This window comes from Echiichthys vipera (genome assembly GCF_963691815.1).
Source record: "Echiichthys vipera genome assembly, chromosome: 8".
NCBI classification, from domain to species: Eukaryota; Metazoa; Chordata; class Actinopteri; order Perciformes; family Trachinidae; genus Echiichthys; species Echiichthys vipera.
In genome coordinates this window covers 6128000-6146247 of record NC_139833.1, presented here as the reverse complement: position 1 = coordinate 6146247, position 18248 = coordinate 6128000, and the positions used below count along the sequence as shown (strand labels likewise).

The window sequence follows — 18248 nt, the reverse complement described above, 5'->3', positions numbered from 1 at the left end:
ATGGTTTGGGAAACGCTCCCCTCAGCTATCGTCTCTAACTCTGTATTTTTTCTCCTGTCTCTTTCTTTAAAAAGAACAGAGCCAGAAAAAGTATCTGGCACCTTACTAGAGTTGCTTTGATGCTCATACAAGTATCAGAAATGCTGGAAATCACTTCTTCGCCGCACTAAAACAGCAGCCTACACATGAAGTTTCGACAGACAACAACATTTTGTTCCCCGGGTTTTCCAGGAGGCATGGGGACTTGTATTAAAGATAACATTACATTCAATAATATCAAAAAAAGGCCTCAAATCTGTATTAAAAAGTCCTTGCATGTGGAGCTCCGGCTGTTTCAAACAGTACTTTGACCTCTGAATGCACCACTGCGGTATGAGTTCATCCGTGTGTTCCCACAGTTCTTAGTGCGCTCAGTGATCCGTAGGTAGGGGGGCGAGCGAAGTCGGCTCCTCCTCATCTGAATCAAACTCCGCGTTCTCGTCTCGCACCCACTGGCCGCTCCGGTCCTGCAACCACCCGTCACTGAGAGAAAAAGACGGAGCGAGATGAAATGCGCTGAAGTCTATGACGCTGATACAGTCAAATATGCGGATCAGAAACAGTCGTGTACCTTTTCAGTTTGAGGTAGTGCTCCAGCTCTCTCCTCCTCTGCGCTGTCATGGGCTCCGCCTCCTGTGTCGCTGCAGCCTCAGCTCCTCTCGTGTCTGGACGTGACCCTTCGTGGGCTGCAGGAAACAAAAACATGTCCACAATTAAAGCTCTATCACACCGGGGTTTTCCTAAACACTAAATCTGAAGAAGAAAGACTCTCTCTGACACACTTTACCTGCTGTGCAGCCACTGGAAACGCTCTGTAGACTGTTTGGAGCTTCAGCTTCCCTACACGCCTTTTCTTGTTTGGATGCTGTTGTGTCACTCGGATGGGAGTCGATTCTCTGCGCTCCTTTGCCACATTTTGTACTTGAAAATAATAATAGATTTATTTTTAAAAAGTGTGTTTTTAAAATACTTTAGGGGGATTTTTATCTCACTCACCTGGTTTTTGTATGGCAGCTGTTATACGGTGCAGTCTTCAATAAAGCGTGATGCGTGAGCTTCCGTGTCTGTGCCAGTAGAGGGGCCGAACAGGAGGGCTCCTACAGTGAAAACAACAACACAGCATCGAGTCAGCGCTACTAAATGCTCCGTCAAGTCTCGTTTGTGTTTTACACAACAGACACAGGCACTAAATTGGTTTTAGAGGCATTCGTCCGGGTCATATGACAGTCTTAGTGGAACTACACAATGCCTTCAACACAAGGTAACAATCGTCAGCAGTCACAAAGGAACGAGTTTGTGCAGCTCGTGTTGTTTTTCTCCAATGATTCATTGACCTTCTGCCCGGTGGATGACCAGGCCGACTCCCGCCTGTTGTTCCAGAAACTACTTTTTCGTACAACTATCAAGAGAATCTGAAAAGCTGGCATTACCAACCTGTCTCGTGTCTTCAGCCCGGACGTAGTTTTCGTGGTGTCTTTTTGTCATTTCATTCTTCAGCCGGGCTTTCTTGCCATAGAACGCTTTTAATCCTGAAGAAGGAATTAATAGTTATTTAAGGATGTACATATCTGGGGCTGGGTGATGCCATAGTACTGTAATATCTTCTCAATACCTCTAGCTGTATTATACCACCATTGGTAATGTTGGAATTAAATAAGCAGGACTTTGCCTGGTTGTGTAAGAGTGACTTGACTTATTTGCTGAATTAATTAAAAGCTGACATTCCTGTCTGTATATTTGATACATAAACAGCTTATTAATTGCTTCTGCATAGTATTAAAATTAGGCCTACTCAGCAATAGAAGATTGCATCCTTGCTTTGAGATGAACCACTGTTGAGAATCAGTTATCAATCTACTGATGTACAGTAAATTGCATCTAGGCTCATTTTCACTTATAGCTATGTCTTGGGACTGTGGGAGGAAACCGGAGAACCCGGACAAAACCCACTAGACGTCACTAGACACAGGGAGAACATTCAAACTCCACACTTAGGGCCCCAGCCGAACCAGGAACCCTCTTATTGTGAGGCGACAGCCTACCGTAACACACCTGCGTCTAATAATGATCGAACTGTGACAAGCATCAGCTGCTTGATAACGAGCACATATTAGACTCAGGTGTGTCGGAGCAGAGAGAAACCTAAAACATGCAGGACAGTGGCTCTCCAGGACTGGAATTGCCTACCCCTGCCCTAAACCTTTTATTATTAACCACCAAAGACAGATCTTTGTCTACAGCAGGGCCGCCTAACCCTGCTCCTGGAGGGCCACTGTCCTGCATGTTTTAGGTTTCTCCCTGCTCCAACACACGTTTTAAACCTGTGACAAGCATCAGCTGCTTGATAACGAGCACATCATTAGATCCAGGTGTGTCGGAGCAGAGAGACACCTAAAACGTGCAGGACAGTGGCCCTCCAGGCGCAGGACGGTGGCCCTCTGGGTGCAGGACAGTGGCCCTCCGGGTGCAGGACAGTGGCCCTCCGGGTGCAGGACAGTGGCCCTCGGGGTGCAGGACAGTGGCCATCCAGGAGCAGGACAGAGGCCCTCCGGGTGCAGGACAGTGGCCCTCCGGGTGCAGGGCTGGGCAGCCCTGGTCTACAGTTTATTTCTTCTCAACAGTTAGATTTCCACCACAGAAGTTACACTAACCTAACCTAAGAAAATAAATGAAACCACATACAAACTTCAAACTATAAACAAGAGCTTCACCTTCCAGATGCCTTTTCCCGTTCCTGTGGACCGTCAGCGTGTCGACCGTGTCAAACACGGGCCGGTAGGAGCACACGAGGCAAGTGTATCTGCAGACAGGGTCAACACGTTGAATTTCTACTTCTCTCCATATGTTATTATGTGTTTAACAGTGTGTAACAAGCGTCTCTGTCCCCAAACGTGTCGGTGTTTTTAAATTAGCTTCACCTTCCGTTATTCATAAGAGCTCCTTCATCTTCTGGGATAAAATGAGAGAGCAGGTCTGCCACACGGCGTTTCTGAAACACAAGACAAACAACATTTTACTTACTTTTAGTTCAGTTTCAGAGACGCAGCTAGCTACAGTTAGCTAGCAGGATGCTAACCATAACAACACGTTAAACTATATTCTAGGAAAAAAAAGGTAAAAAAGTAAAATGTTACCTTGAGGAGGTTCAACTGACTCTTGTCATCGCCTTCCCTTTTAAAAGACATTATTATTATTATTAATATGGTTAATAATGTGAAAACATGTCAGTAGCCGGTTAGCATAGCTGGCTAGCTACTTCACGACAACCGTATTAGCAATGTTGCGTTCACTGTCAACGGATAAATGGGAGTTTTGGCGATTAACGCCGATGTTAGTAGTAGTGCCAGTATTTTGACTTCTCTGGGTTTATAAATGTTCGATATACCTTAATAATAGTAATAATAACAATACACTTTATTTATAGAGCACCTTTCATACTAAAACAAGCTCTAGGTCCCTTACATTAAAAGCATAAAAGTGAGAAGACAACCATTAAAAACATAAAAAAACATGCACAAATCAATACACAAGAGCAGTACTTATAATATTAATAGTATAACAGTGTTGTTACAGCATTGACTAGTTAAAATATAAATTAAAGAACAAACAATTAAATAAAATAAATACATGCTTAAACAAAAAAGGAACTGAAGTGCCATCAGCACCCTTTATATGTATTTAAATACCCAATTTTAACTGACCTTTAATTCTTCCATCTATTTTTAATCCTTACTCTTTTTTTATTGTATTTTCAAGTCGATCTTATTCATGTGAAGTAGTTTGTGTTTTATTGTCAGCTGGTTTTACTTAGTTTTTATCCGTGGGTTTTACTTTTTATCTTATCTTCATAATTTGGCACATAGATGACTGTTTTTGTGTTAATTCTGTGTGTTTTTCATCACTTCTTCTTTTGTCATTTCTTTGTTGTTTAGTGTTTTTAGTTGAGGTCGGTTTATTAGGATCCCTGTTAACTGCAGCAAATGATGCCACTATTCTTCCTGGGGTCCGACTCATGCATGCAATTATAATAATGCATCAATATAACAAAAACAAAATCTGAATAAAATAAAATAATAGATTAAGACATACAAAACAAAACAAGAAAACATCACTGTAAATCAAAACACAGTGCACAGACAATAGTTGTTTTTGCCATGCAAATGATAGAAATGGCCCTTCAGTAATATATTAGACCATAAGCAGTGTTATAATTCACTTTTCATATTGTGATAAAATGCTACCATATCAAAACCAACACTCAATATCACATAACTATCCTATTAATATCACACAATCATTCTTTATATTAATATCAATATCACAATCAATCTATTCTATATTGATATCAGTATCACACAATCATACTTTATATGATATCAATATTGTTCAATATATTATATCAATATAGTTATTCCATATTCAATCGTACTATATACCATATTCATATCAATATATGATAATCTATTCCATATGCATGTGTGTACTTACGACATTATTACAGTACTTTTGATCTGTATATATATCTGTATAATTGATATTATATACACAGTATATATATACTGTTTATATATACAGTTCAATACAAATATATGTTATCTGTATAATATTGTTGTTATTAAATATGTTTGTAAAGCTGGAGTTTAGCAACGAAAACAATTTCCCCTGAGATTATTAAAGTATTTCTGTATCAGATTCTGATCTTGTAAAGCACTTTGGGATGCATTTCATGTATAAACGGTGCTGTACAAATAACGTTTATTTAAATAATAACTTATGTCTAACACTCAGAGAGCAGTAAAATAAGTAAGAAAACTCCTGTTGCTGCTCGGTAAATGGATTTTTCAAGGTCTCATTAGTTTCGGTTTTTCCGACTGTTTTGAACGCAGCGCATGTGACGACTCATGGGACCAGTCTGAAGTCGGCAGCCATGGCAACTTGAGGCGGCAGACAGCTGACGACAGGAGGCGTGAAACCATAAACAACTTTCTCTGACACTTTTGAGGTGTTTGTTTGAGATGAACCACTGGTAGGTGAAACTTAATGTCAAGTTAGTCATTGTCAGCAGCCGGGGCAGAGGTTTGACAGGTAACTTTAGCCAGAAAAGTCGTAGTTTGACACCAGTTTGACACCCGACAACGAGTGTGAATTGACGCTAGCTAGGATAAGTTGATACCGCAGCAGGCTAACTAAGCTGCTAAGTTTGTTTACGTCGTGTACGTAAGCCAATTAAACTCTCATTAATAATGTGAACGACATGGAAGTTTGCTGGTAACCACAGTTTGCCCGGTTGCCAACTCAACGTTAGCCAAGTCGTACACGAACATGTCCGGGGAGCGAGCGCCTTTGCCGGCCGGGGGGAACGGCCTGCTCCGCGGCAGCCGAACGAGATCTTACGGCAGTCTGGTCCGGTCCCCGCTCTCTCCGGTGCGCCAGAGACGCATTGAACACAACATTCAGCCGGGAGAAACGCTTCAAGGCCTGGCCCTGAAATATGGGGTGTCTGTAAGTATTACCTTCTCCTGAAACTCTTTAGTCAGCCATATTTATTTATTATTCCTTATGTCAGAGATCTTCAACAGGGTTTTTTCCCTTCAAAATATCTCTGAAAATATACATTTACACTAATGCAACTTATTAATAGCAAAGACATTTTTGTGGGAAGAAATAAATGCATGCACACAGCCTTGATTATAGGCTTACCGGCTTATAGGCAAGGTAGCCAAGGCCATGCACCTGTACAATGGAGCTGAAGGGTTCAATGGGCCTCCCAAATGTTTAACTTTAACTTATGTTTAAATATGTGAATATGTTAATGATCATTGTAATAGCTTAGCATAAAAAGCTGTGTGTATAGGCTTTAGACAACCCCAGGTGTTAGACCCAGTTTAATACAATGTTTGTAGTCGGGGGTCCCTGCTTTGTCTCTCTTTCAGCTGAGGGGTCCTTGGCCTAAAAACATTGAAAACCCTTAACTGCCTTAACCCTCCTGTTATCCTTGGGCTCAATTCGACCCAATTCAACGTTTAACATCTCTAAAAACATGGTGGACATCTGTGGTTTTTGCTTCATATGCAATGACTTTTCCTAATTTTATAAGGAAAACTGGGAAAACCTAAAACTGACATGATTATATTTTTCATTGAATTGACCCTGTTCACGCTACTGTCCTTGATTTTGGACATTGCTTTCGTTCCAAATATTACAAATAACACAAAATAGTACTTACAAATAATACACTTACTTTAAAACACACAAACAAATATCCCTCGATCCAATTTTAGGTGTATCGGTAAGATAATTAAACAATGTTTCTGTACACTCTCAAGTCACGTTATAGGTATTCTGGACGTATAAGGTGGTGTTTGGTGCTGTGTTTCATTTAAAATGCGATCTAGGAAGTCAACAAGTACCCATAGAGTACCTGACATAAAAACTTGACTAAGAACTTTGATTCTGATCATTTTTTTGGATGTTTAAATTGCTAGGGTCGAAGTGATCCCAAGGATAAGCCGTGTTAGTAGAATTTGAGGGTAACAGAAGGGTTAAGCAATGAATTATGAGCAGATGTTGAACGTGTATAGGGATATTATGCCTCCATGTGGAATATAGCTTTTTGCAACATTTGGTTTAACATAATAAATCCTTTAAATATAATGTTATGAGTTTACAACGTACTGACGAGGTAATCTTCTCTTGCAGATGGAGCAAATCAAAAGAGCAAACAGGCTGTACACAAATGACTCCATATTCCTGAAGAAGTCCTTGTCGATCCCTGTGCTGTCAGACTTGGACCACTGTACCAACGGCGATGATTTGGTTGAAGAGGACGGCGAAGGAGACAATGCTGGCTGTGCTTCAGCTCAAAATGGGCACACGGGGAGCTCATCCGAGGGGAAGCGTGATGGCAAAGAAAGGGCGTCAGACCTTACTCCAGTGGATTTTTTGAAAAGGTTGGATGACTTGATAAGTCAGTCCAAGCAGGCTGCTGTCAAAGGATGTCAGGACGCAGAGAAAAGGTACGGCTACATGGCTGCGGTGGAAGATAAGATAATCCTTTATTGACTTACAAGTGAAAATTTTACATTGTTTGACATTCCAAGTGTTATTATATTTCAATTATAGCATGCCGTCATTTGTTTGTGTATATATATATGTATGTATGTCACTGCAGACCAACCAGTTGTTGCTGGTTGTGGTCCCAGTCAAATACTTTACAACCACGACCTTCCATTACCCTGGCCTTCCCATTCTTATCAACCACTTACTTTTTGTCACCAAATGTTACCACTGAAAATAAACCTGTCAATGAATGTAGTTTATAGGAAACCTGTTTTGATATTTTACCTGCTGTAGATGAATCCAGGCTGATAGTGTGAATCATATTCGTCTCCAGGCTTACTCTATCTTATCTGTTCATTCTCCACAGGGTTGCCGCCCTAGAAGCAGCTTGCACCATCAGGAAATCAGACTGGCGGCCGCTTACAAGGTCGCAGAGTGTCATGTTATCTTCCAAAATGCAGCAACAGCAGGCATCACATCTGGCAGTGCCCCTAACTATCACCAAACTCACCAAGAAACTGAGAGACAGGGAAGATGAGATCTTCCAGCTCTGACATGTCGTTCCTGCTGTGTCACTCTGATCATTATATAAACTTTCCCGGAAAGCCACATGGCGGGGTTTGACCTCCATGATAATAGAGCATCGCAGATAAAGGAACAGTGCTCCAGCCATCTGGACTTTTTATATTGCCATCTCATACACTGTAGGCTTTGGGCTTCATCCACCAATGTTTTTCTCTTAAATTTGTTCCTTACAAAAGTCTGTCTGATTCAAGACGCAAACCACAGAACAGTTTGTGTTCTCGGTATGATGACTCCCATTGTCCTCTTGTATTCAACGCATGTGCCAGTTGAGCCCAATTAGCATAGGTAAACGCCCCACCAATCCAAATAAAAGGACATGAGACTGCGGGGCGGTGTGCACACAAAGTAAAGATAAGAAAAGTTGGGCAAACTATGTCAAGAATGTCCAAATGGAAACGTCTTAAGAGGACGAAGCACCATACTGATTGAGTTACTGCTGCAGGAGGTGGATGTCAAACAAGCGGCCATATTAAGCAGCATCTCACTCTGCAAATGGATCTATTTGGTCCTAGACGATGCAGATCTGCAACATCTGGCAGATATTAATTCACTTGCAGATATAAATTAGTGCAGAACAAGGCCCACTTCCCTATTAACATACTCAATGTGACTTGAACTGATGTGTAGTGTTTATTAATTTTAATGGACCGTAAGGTTTTGTAAAATAATGAAAATAGTCATAGGGTTCGTACAGGTGCTTGAAATCCTCGTAAATGCTTTTAAATGAATTTGTTCTGTTTTCAAGGTTTGAAAAGTACCTGAATTTTGGATAAAGTGCTTGAAATTGTATTTCTTTCACAACAAAAAGCTATAGAAGAATAGAATAGAAATACTTTATTGATCCCCAGCTGGGAATTTGCAGTTTATTGTTGTTTTTTTTAGAATAAAATAACATTTAACTTATTAACTGTCTGTTATTACAAAACAATTTTAGTTGTTTATAACATAATGCCATCTCTTTTTACGTGATTTTAATGGGAAGAAAGCGAAATAATCATTTTCAATATGTAATCGTAGAGATTTGTAATTTACCACGGCTGTAGGCTGCTGTAAAAGCTTGAAATGGACCTTGAAAGTGTGTACGAACCCTTTAGTTATTTAAAAAAATATTACAAATGATAAATATATTCTAATTTAAATCTTACACAACTGTAGAATTGTGGAAAATGCAATGAGCAATTGCTTTGTACAAACGTGAGCTCTGTGTGTAAATGTGCTCTTGAAGAGTTTGCGTAAGTCTGTTCTTACCGAAGAACAAACTCAAAGAGGATGTTTGTGAATGTTTACTCTGGTTTACTGGATGTGCAGTGCCGGGAGGAAGCCCGCTGTGATTGGTTCAGATACATACAAACAAGCAGGACAGTGTTTTTCTCCTATCCCAGAACGATAAGTCTCTATATCCAGATCAAACTCCAGCATCGGTGAATGAACTGACAATGCGAGACAAGTGAATGTTAGACTCTTTATGGGTTGTGTGAAGAAATGTCTTCATCAAATGTTTGGGGGATAAGGCCTATAGTTATGTAACAGTTTTTTAAAGGAACATTGCACATGCATTTGTATTTTTGTTGTTGAGACATACTGTAGATTATGAAATACTCTATATGGCCCATAGCTGAGTCTGGCCTTTCACAAGCAGGAAACTAGACCGTGAAATGTTACAAATGAGAGTCCGCAGTCACGGGTTCGTTTAGTCATATGACCTGTCGTATCGTCAACTGAACAAGTGGTTTGTGTGTAACGCTACCTCACAGACGATAATGCAAAATGGCCACGGTTTCTGTTTAAAGCATTTGGGCAAAGTCTGAATCACTGTAATATTTAAAGCACAGAGTCGCTCGTAGATTGATCCCTTTGTCACTGCTAAAGAAATTAAACTCTAATGTGCCCAAAATTTAAAAAGAGACGTCTTTTAAAGTGTGTTTTGACAGTAATTTTTATTTATTTGCATATATTTATCTTTCATTTGTTTTCTATAGTTCATTTTAGAATAAAAAAAGGTTGTGATCCCATGTTTGTGTCCAGTTCTTACTCCAAACACGATCGACCCTCATAAGAACTTGATCTGTCAAAACCACTTCCTGTAACTTAATAATCTAACTGACGTTTCTCTGGATGGTTGCTGACACAAAGAAGAAACTATCTTAGCACCTTATTCTACAAGGTGGAGCGTTTATCTCTCTTGGTCTTGATTTCTCTCGTCTGTTGATTTTCAATGCCTTTGTCATGTAAAACCGAAGAATAACACTCGTCTTAATCGCAGCCTTTTCTGTGATCCAGCTTCAGAAAAACATGAATTATCGGATTAACATTCAAGCTGGCACAGTCAACACCACTTAAGAGTCGCTCTTTTTGTTGTTCTCAACATGTTTTGAAGCTGAGACCAGCTGCAAAGTGTTGGTGTAAGTAATCGTGCACTGTGGGGTTATTTGCTTTATTATTGGCTGCATTGTCTTCCGGACGCTTCAGTAAATACAGTACATTGAGTTGCTGGAGCATGGCCTTGACCACCAGATGGCAGTGCTGCATTACAGTGGCATTGATCCCCGTCTGTTCTCTCTATACATCTTTGCAGCGGTTTTAATTCCTCCTCTCCAGAATGCACAACATCAGTAGTTCTGAATGAAACATTTCAGAGTCTCAAATAACAGTGGATGACATTTCATAATCTAAAACAGAGGATATGGTTTCTGTGAACCTTGTCTGAATAGACAACGATATATCACAATTATACAGTATCACCTCTAAACATTAAAAGGTTGAGGAGTAAGACAACCGACTTTATTTGTTATCCCACATGTTCTTTGAGAACGATGTGGCAGCAGTTTTGTTCTCAAATGACCTTTCTTACGTCGCCAGTCCTCAGCAGCAGAAAGACCGATTTTGTCCAGCAGTGTCTGAGTCTTAGGTGAGTCCGCCTGTTTGATCTCCCAGTGTCTGACATTGTATTGTTTCGATGTCATATTGTCCCGTCCTCCATAAGTTTGTCTAGTCCTTTGCAGATCTTGGCGAGGTGGGGTCGGAAAGGACTGCTGGGCTCGTACAGTTTGCTCAGGAGCTCGGGGTCAGAGAAATGGTTGAAGACGTGGTTGATGCGACCGTGGGATTTGGCGGTGAGGTGGGTGTTGACCAGCTTCAGCAGCAGATCCCTGCAGCTGGTTAGAAGTTCTGCCATCACTGCTTTGTCGAAGGTGAAATCCACCTGCACCATTCGGGAAATGTCAGAATATTTGTTTACTGTCAAGAACTCACTTCTTAATATCTATATTTGACAAAAACATAATCCAGAAGTTGGAGGATATATTAGCAAACAGAGCTGTATTCTGAATTAATCAGGTATTTTAGCAGGACATCTGCACATTTAAATGAAAGTGATTCTTTTGTATTTGAGGTAAAATCAGGTTTTGTTTCCATCTTGTGATGACAACCTTTCTTGTCGTAGGCATTTTAATCTAAGAGTGTGGTACAAACCTATTCATGTTCTGTCATGTTATGAAAGCAGAAATGGAAACAAGTTAAATTTAAACAAACTGAGTTCGACTTAAATATAACCAAATAGTTCCTAACAATTCTGAGCCACATAGAAGACACGTTGGCTCTTGAATGCAGAATAGAAAGACTATATATGGGTTGTTAACGTTCAAAAACTTGGATGTTTTCTCCCTGAACAAGAACAAACCTCCTCCTAGTATCCCCCATGGGATCTTGTTTCAGAAACCGTATCAAAGGTGGGAGACAAATCATTGTTTGATCTTGTTTGAATTGTGCCATGAATTACACAATGTTTGTTGAAAATGTCATGAAAGTTGGTAAATGGATGTGTACTTATGTAGCGCCTTTCTAGTCTTCTGACTACTCAAGGTGCTTGCACAGTGTTTGTCACATTCACCCATTCACACAGACATTTACACTGATGGCAGTGGACATCTACATACCATCTAATGTAACCATTCACACCACATTTACACACCCATGCACAGCACGGGGAGCAATTCGGGGTTCAGTGTCTTGCCCAAGTACACTTTGACATGTGGACCGGGGGAGGTGGGGATCGAACCGCCAACCTCTCCCCATTCTGCCACTGAGCCACAGTCACCCCAATTGGAGGTTATTGAAGTACCATTTAGTTTTGTGTGAAACCTCCAGTGAACTACTCTTTAGTCACTTTGCTTGCTACAGTATCTAGATAACTTAAAGTGAAATTCGTAAAATTATCCCAGGGTCTTTCGGCAAATACGATTATCAAATAAGCTAACACTGATTAGCTCGGGGCATCACGGTGAAGACATTAAAACAGCTTTTTTAACCACTAATACTGCTTAAAATAACACCAAACCTCTGCAGTAGCATCAGAAGAGTCCCTACACAGAAAACAAAGCACCAATGGGCTCCTTCCTTTTGGATTGACTTTGTTAATCTACCTGAATGGACTTTACTATGAGAGGAGCTGGTACAGGGGCCAGTAAGTAAGTCTTTCAATACACTTTTTTAATAAACTCCTGTTTCACTAACTACGTTGTTGGTGGTTTGTTTTCTGTGAAGGGACTCTTATCATGCTTCAAAAAAGACGATTTAATGGCTGCACCGTGCGGCCCCGAGCTAATAAGTGTTAGCCACAGTCGAACTGTTAGCGAAATAAATGAATATATAACTGTCTGGGATTTCTCCTTCAATAGTCGTCACACAAAAAAAGTTGTCTTGATGGCTTATTTGATGAGTGTATTTGCCGAAGAAAAAAAACCTTGAACGATTTTATGCCAGAATTTCACTTTAACTATGTTCCATACACATAACATTATCAACATTATGTTACCTGATGTGTGCGTAGCTTCAGAGAGACATCACCTGTGTGACTTCTGGGTGTGAAGACTTTGTAACTTTGTTCTGTCTCAGTTTTATACTTTAACAGTTTTACGACTGACTCTTGATTTGCAAAATTACAAACATATGTGTAATTCATGGCTCACTTACATAGCCTGCATTTATCCTGTACATTAGAAAGTGAATATGTGAAAACCTACCTCATAGAAGCTGATAGCCGTCATGGCCCCCTGGTGCAGCTTCTTCTTAAAATCCGTGGCCACTCCCAGCTCCTCCGTGCTAAAACGGTTGTTCCTGAAGAGCACGCCAATCTTCACGGCAATCTTCACCAGGTCTTTGATCACCTTCTGGGCCTCAGTTTTGTTACCCGAGTATTCTTTGGAGACGCGGTACAGTTCATCCAGGATCTCGCTGGTGGTGTCGTCAATGAACATTTGGACAGAGCTTTTGGTGGCCATGGAGCTGAGGATCTTCTTCTGTGCCCTCAAGGCCATGTCCTTGGAGCTGAAGGCGTCCATGGTTGCCTGAAAGAAGGAAAAACCTATTTTGAAATTGTATCCAGAGACACTTTGGTGATCAAACTTGCAGCAGTGATTGTTGCTAATTGGTAGCTTCCAACATGCTAGCATGTAGCTACCTTAGGACTGGCACTTCAAACCCCCAATCTCAGAAGCAACAAAACTGAACCCTGTTTAAGTCCATCTTTTTCTGATTGAGCTCACTGGTGGGTATGAGACGGTTGCGTTTCACCCAAAACTGTGTTTCTCCATTATGTGATCACAAATGGAAGTGCTAAACCTAAGAGTACCCACTCTAACAAAAATGATACAGATATTTACAGACACGGCCTTTAAAGAAGAGGAAAAACATTTTCACGTCTAGTTGCTGCTCGGCACAAGCTCAGTCTTTCCCTGGCAAACAATGCAGCCGCTCTAGTGGAGTGGTTGGAGGTTAAGTGTCGTGTTCATGGGCCAACTGTTTGTTGTTACGGAGGCTGGGGAGGGCAGCATATGTTCACCTCTCATCCAAATTTCCCAGATGATCTGGTGGATTTTAATCGTCGACCCTCCAGTCGTTACTTTGCCTTTCTAACCTTCAGACTGCCACCCCACACATCATTAAAGTACATTTCAGTGACTAGATTAACAGTTCAAACTCAAATATTTGGCCATTCATAAAAATAAAAGTAAATGATCCACACAGTGCTGAATAACAAACACTGAAAATACTGTGTATCATGTCAAATTTGAAACACAGCTTTTTATGTAGTGTTAGTTCCAGTTTGTTTGTTTTGTACCCGACATACAGATACAATGCCAAAAGGGAAAAGTACCATGGAAGAGGCTCCACAGGGTCTTTTAATTTCTCCACTGAGACTTAAACCACACCTAGCATCCATCACAGAGAACCCTGCGGGAGGTCATCAGCATGCATCCTGCACGCTATGACACAACTACAAAATCCACTGTTTATCTTTGATTGTCAACACAGTTTGAATTAATTCCTTTTTAATTAAGTTTAATTTCCCCTCTAATCTCTAACATGAAAGCACGCAGATTCTGAGTGGATCATTCACAGAGGGAAACTACATTTGCATTTTATTTAGCTGATCTTCTTATTAAAGAAGGGTACAAAGACTTAGCAAGCTAAATAGGGTTAAAGTCTCACATCAGGGAAATAACAAATAATGAAAGGGTCAGAGAATAATAACGTACAATTGAAGCAAATGTGTTCATTTTATAAGTCCTAGTTATATCTCCAATCCCCCAAACTCCCAACTCCAAACCCCCAAGTCTTATTTTTTTGTATTGTAAGAATTTGAGATGAGTACAGAATCGAATGACACACCTCATATCAGTTGCATGCATCAGTGTCACTTCTGTGTATCCTCTCTCACTTCCTGTGTCATTTGTTCTTGAATTCAAACATTTACATTATAGACCCGGAGTGTTGAAACAGCTAGTGAGCATCTTTCAGTGTAATTTTCCGCACTAAACCACACTTCTGGCCTGTGTGGACAAGTATATGAGAGGAGCAAGGAGGCTGCATAGCTGAGGCAGGTCCATGCCTGCGTTTCCCAGATTGCATCAGTGGCAGGGCAGGAACAGAAAGTGAGCACCCCGAACCCAAAGGCTACCTTAATTACTGGTCTGCCTTTGGGTAAAAAAAATCCAAAACAGCTACTCTGTTATTGAAACACCCTGTGTATTAGCGACAACATATTGTTCACGATCTGTCAGTTAAATGGCGGCTTGAGGGGTGCTTTAATGTGTTTCTGTCATGCCTGCTAATGCTTATTAGACAGCGTTATTCAAATGGTGATATTCTCGGCGTCCGACTCCAGTGATGCACAGTCAGCACTGTGAGCAAACGACTCTGTGGCTCACTAATAAACGAAAACGTGATCCCGCCGCATTAACGATCATATCATGCAAATAAGCAGAGCTCGCTGTGACTCTGCCCGTCCCTGATGTGCACCCCAATTCCAGCAGCATCATCCATAATAAGCAAACAGTCACTTTTATAGGATATCACGCTAGGTTCCATTTTACATGCACAGCCATTCATTTTGAACGAGTGTCACATTTCTAAGAGCTCGCTTTGTTACAAATGCTTCGGGTTCCCTGTGGGGAATTAAAGCACATTCATTAGATTAATTTCCCTTAACGGTGATAATGGAAGTGGAGCAGCGTGATAGCTATTTCTGATTCATGCTTTAATCTCAGTTATTTGCTAAAAAGACTACAGGGATTTGAGGGACATTCACAGTGTGTAGTCAGCAGCCATTATTCTACATAGGGAAATGTAACTCCTCAGCAGGAGACTGCTCCCTGCTTGACCTTTTTTGTGCTTCTACATTGTTTGTTTTTCTGCAGATCTATCAGAAGGTTGAGGCTTTTTGTTTGGAGAGCCTTCGAAATTTCCGTTACAGCAACACATTGCCATGAAACCACTTTTCCGTAAAGTTCAGTCAGTCACGTCGAGAATGCTTTCAACGTTGAGCATCAATTTTCTGGTACAGAAGGATTGAAGAGGGCTTTTAAACATTGGTTCGTCGTTGACATCTACCAGAGAGTGACTGCATTACATGTTCAAGTGTTTGTTTCCCTCCGAAATGCCTGCTGGATTTGTCAAGCACCTGTGTACCGCGTGAGATCAGATTCTGTCAGATGAGAAAAATGAAAAATAACAGAGTAGAGGTGGGACAGTCATAGCCGAGATGGCCGTACTTGGTGTCAGAGTTACTGTAGCAGCCGGGCGGTGAGGAATCCTTAAAGGTTTAGTTAATGGGCAGTCAAAGAGAGAGTGCTCATTGGTGGAGCCATCCAGAGGTAAATATTTAGCATTCCTGAGATGACTCCAGCATTGAGGCTCGCTGTTTGCATGCATGTATGAACTTGTGGATGTGGAAGTGCATTTTGGAGTAAAAGTGGTTTCCGGTTGTTTTTGCAACTATAAAAGATGGGATTTTGTGTGTGTGTGTGTTTGTACTTGTGTGCTTATGTCCTTGCCAGCAAGGGTTTGTGTGTGTGTGTAGGTATGAAGATAAATGCTCTCACGGGGCTTATGGGGGGGATTCATGAATCCCCTTTTGACTCAGCCGATCAAAATGCGCCTCATACTGTTGTTAGAGTGCAGCAGGGCCCCGTTACTGCGAGCTTCACAGACAGACATCCACGCTGACTTTCCGCCCGAGGTTGAGTAGTTGTAGCTGGCGACAGGTGGGGTTTAGGTCCCTTTTAGCTGCCCACAGCCTTTGATCAGATTGAACAATGAGAATGTTCCAGAAAAAACAACACAGAAAAGCCATACCCCTCAATCAAATGAAAACAAGGAGGCTATTGTTGAAAGGTTATCACCGAGCTACAAGGGGCAGTTGTATTGACCTGGTAGAGACTTTTATTCTCTCCATGGTGATGAATCAAAGGAACGGTAACAGTAAAACTGCAGGATTTCTGTCCTTAGACAGCAGCTTTCTGTGCACAGAGTATTCTACCAGGATGAAACGCTACTCCAGCTGTGGGGGCAACATGGCTGAAGGTTCAGATGAAACTTAACTGTGATGTTCTCTTACGTCAGGATTGATTTCTGTATGCAAACGTATAAGATTTAGGTTGGTTTCATACTTAGTTTACTGGTTTCATTCTTCATTTGACAAATCTTACGTTTTATGTACTTTTTAGTCATGGACAAGAAAGCATTTTGAAATCCTCAAGCACATATTGCAGTTTCTCTTTCAACATTGCACAACTACTCTGAATTGTCGTTGCTCAACCCAGCCACCCATCTACAGTGCCTCAAACGGGAAGCGAAACAGCAGTTGGCTAAACTGGGTAGAGTCATCAGCAGAGGCCCACAGCTTGTAACTGCCGCTCATATCTACACTACGTTATGAGTTACACCGCACCTCTTCACTGTCCATAATCTGACTTAACTTCAAAGCAAAGCAGGCCAGTGAACGAGGGAAAGTCCACTGCCTCCAGATGTGAGTTGAGCAACTTCCCAGCATGTGCAAACATCAGTGCATGTCAGTGTACTTGTTCCAGCATGAATGTGAGTGTACGTACATATCTCCCAGCCCGCGCTCAAGATGGGGAAGTGGCGAGAAGGCATACAATTTGTTCCAATCATCTACTCTAGTCTGGGTGCCAGCAAGGAATACTCTTAATGTTTCCAAGAACCAAAAAAAAAAGGAGAACATAACCTTAATCTGGGCCCAGAGGATTTAATTTTTTGTCTGTCACATGAACACACAGATGTTCTCTTACCTGTGTGTGTGTGTGTGCTGGGTCCCCCTCCCTCCTGGTCTGTGTCAGATAGCTCTCCCTCTGCTCTGTCTGTGTCTCAGGTTGACAGCGCAGGCCGCTTGATTTAATGAGATCTCTTCATCCTCACCACAAGCAGAACCAAAGCCTGTAAAAAAAAGACTGCCCTCCTGCAGCGCTTCTGTCACTGCTGCCACCCTGTCTTAAGATAATGTAGAGTTGTACTTCCTTGAGGAACTAAATTGCTATGACACACCCCTCAGTGTATGTGTGTGTATGTCTCGCTCTCTCTCACTCGCTCACTCTCTCTCTCTCTCTCTCTCTAGCCTATCTTGTGTTTCCCTCTGAAATTCAAACTCTCCAGAACCGCTGAATCCCTCTCTTGCCCTCACTCGTCACACCTTGGCACCCTCTCTGATTCGGTCTGTCTCTCTCTCTCTCCCCCAGCTCTTCACTGTATTGCTGACGTTGTGCCTCTGCTTGTTCTGACAAGTGAAAACCCCAGAAAGAATTTAGCAATAATCCAGGGATGCAGCCAGAAAGAGGAGTGGCTTAACCCCTGTTTTTGTGTTCACCTTCGCTGGAATGCAGCTCCTGTCAGTGCGGCTGAGCACCACGTCCCTCCCCATGTGTCTCCTATTCAAGGTAGAATCAAAACAATGAGTAGCCAGGAGTGTGTCTCAGTCTGACACACGCACACAGTCACAGCTCGCTGACTGCACTAAAAGTAAAGACTTTTACCAGCCTGTGAAACTTTGCATAAAACGTTTTCGGACATTCATCCTGCTCCCTGCATCAGTATCTCTCAGGTCTATTGATCATCTGCCGCTTATATCTGCTGGTAACATTTAATTTAGTTGTCTTTTTGGTTGTTTTAATACAGAACAGTTGTGATTAGTTTCTAGGCTATACATTCAAAATCTTCTTTCCCAATATAGGTCAAATAAATAGTCTATATGAAATAACCACATGGTAAAA

The 18248-nt window shown here is 41.4% G+C and overlaps 3 protein-coding genes across 3 annotated transcripts; 1 reads left to right on the top strand and 2 right to left on the bottom strand.

Annotated features, from left to right (window-relative positions):
* Positions 1 to 24: 24 nt before the first annotated feature.
* On the bottom strand, positions 25 to 3306 carry scnm1 (sodium channel modifier 1). Its single transcript, XM_083919200.1, has 8 exons — positions 3174 to 3306; positions 2958 to 3028; positions 2751 to 2839; positions 1474 to 1568; positions 1036 to 1136; positions 827 to 960; positions 611 to 725; positions 25 to 522 (listed from the first exon to the last, which is right to left on the bottom strand). The coding sequence occupies exons 1-8, from the start codon at positions 3222 to 3224 to the stop codon at positions 411 to 413; spliced, it is 768 nt and encodes a 255-aa protein (XP_083775326.1). The 5' UTR covers positions 3225 to 3306; the 3' UTR covers positions 25 to 410.
* Positions 3307 to 5003: 1697 nt separating this feature from the next.
* lysmd1 (LysM, putative peptidoglycan-binding, domain containing 1) lies at positions 5004 to 9516 on the top strand. The gene is made up of 3 exons (XM_083919080.1): positions 5004 to 5541; positions 6739 to 7055; positions 7466 to 9516. Exons 1-3 carry the CDS (start codon positions 5362 to 5364, stop codon positions 7650 to 7652), a joined length of 684 nt encoding a protein of 227 aa, XP_083775206.1. The 5' UTR covers positions 5004 to 5361; the 3' UTR covers positions 7653 to 9516.
* A 185-nt stretch (positions 9517 to 9701) lies between these two features.
* Positions 9702 to 17566, bottom strand: tnfaip8l2b (tumor necrosis factor, alpha-induced protein 8-like 2b). Its single transcript, XM_083919082.1, has 3 exons — positions 17274 to 17566; positions 12705 to 13028; positions 9702 to 10885 (listed from the first exon to the last, which is right to left on the bottom strand). Exons 2-3 carry the CDS (start codon positions 13020 to 13022, stop codon positions 10643 to 10645), a joined length of 561 nt encoding a protein of 186 aa, XP_083775208.1. The 5' UTR covers positions 13023 to 13028; positions 17274 to 17566; the 3' UTR covers positions 9702 to 10642.
* Positions 17567 to 18248: the final 682 nt, after the last annotated feature.

Bases quoted from the DNA above. Each gene is read 5' to 3' on its own strand.
- tnfaip8l2b (XM_083919082.1), bottom strand. From the start codon at position 13,022: ATGGACGCCTTCAGCTCCAAGGACATGGCCTTGAGGGCACAGAAGAAG. The intron at 10,886-12,704 runs GTAGGTTTTCAC...CGAATGGTGCAG, and splicing joins CGGCTATCAGCTTCTATGAG to GTGGATTTCACCTTCGACAA.
- lysmd1 (XM_083919080.1), top strand. From the start codon at position 5,362: ATGTCCGGGGAGCGAGCGCCTTTGCCGGCCGGGGGGAACGGCCTGCTC. The intron at 5,542-6,738 runs GTAAGTATTACC...CTTCTCTTGCAG, and splicing joins CCCTGAAATATGGGGTGTCT to ATGGAGCAAATCAAAAGAGC. The intron at 7,056-7,465 runs GTACGGCTACAT...CATTCTCCACAG, and splicing joins TGTCAGGACGCAGAGAAAAG to GGTTGCCGCCCTAGAAGCAG.
- scnm1 (XM_083919200.1), bottom strand. From the start codon at position 3,224: ATGTCTTTTAAAAGGGAAGGCGATGACAAGAGTCAGTTGAACCTCCTC. The intron at 2,840-2,957 runs GTGAAGCTAATT...CCCTGTCTGCAG, and splicing joins GCTCTTATGAATAACGGAAG to ATACACTTGCCTCGTGTGCT. The intron at 961-1,035 runs GTGAGTGAGATA...ATTATTTTCAAG, and splicing joins AGCTGCCATACAAAAACCAG to TACAAAATGTGGCAAAGGAG.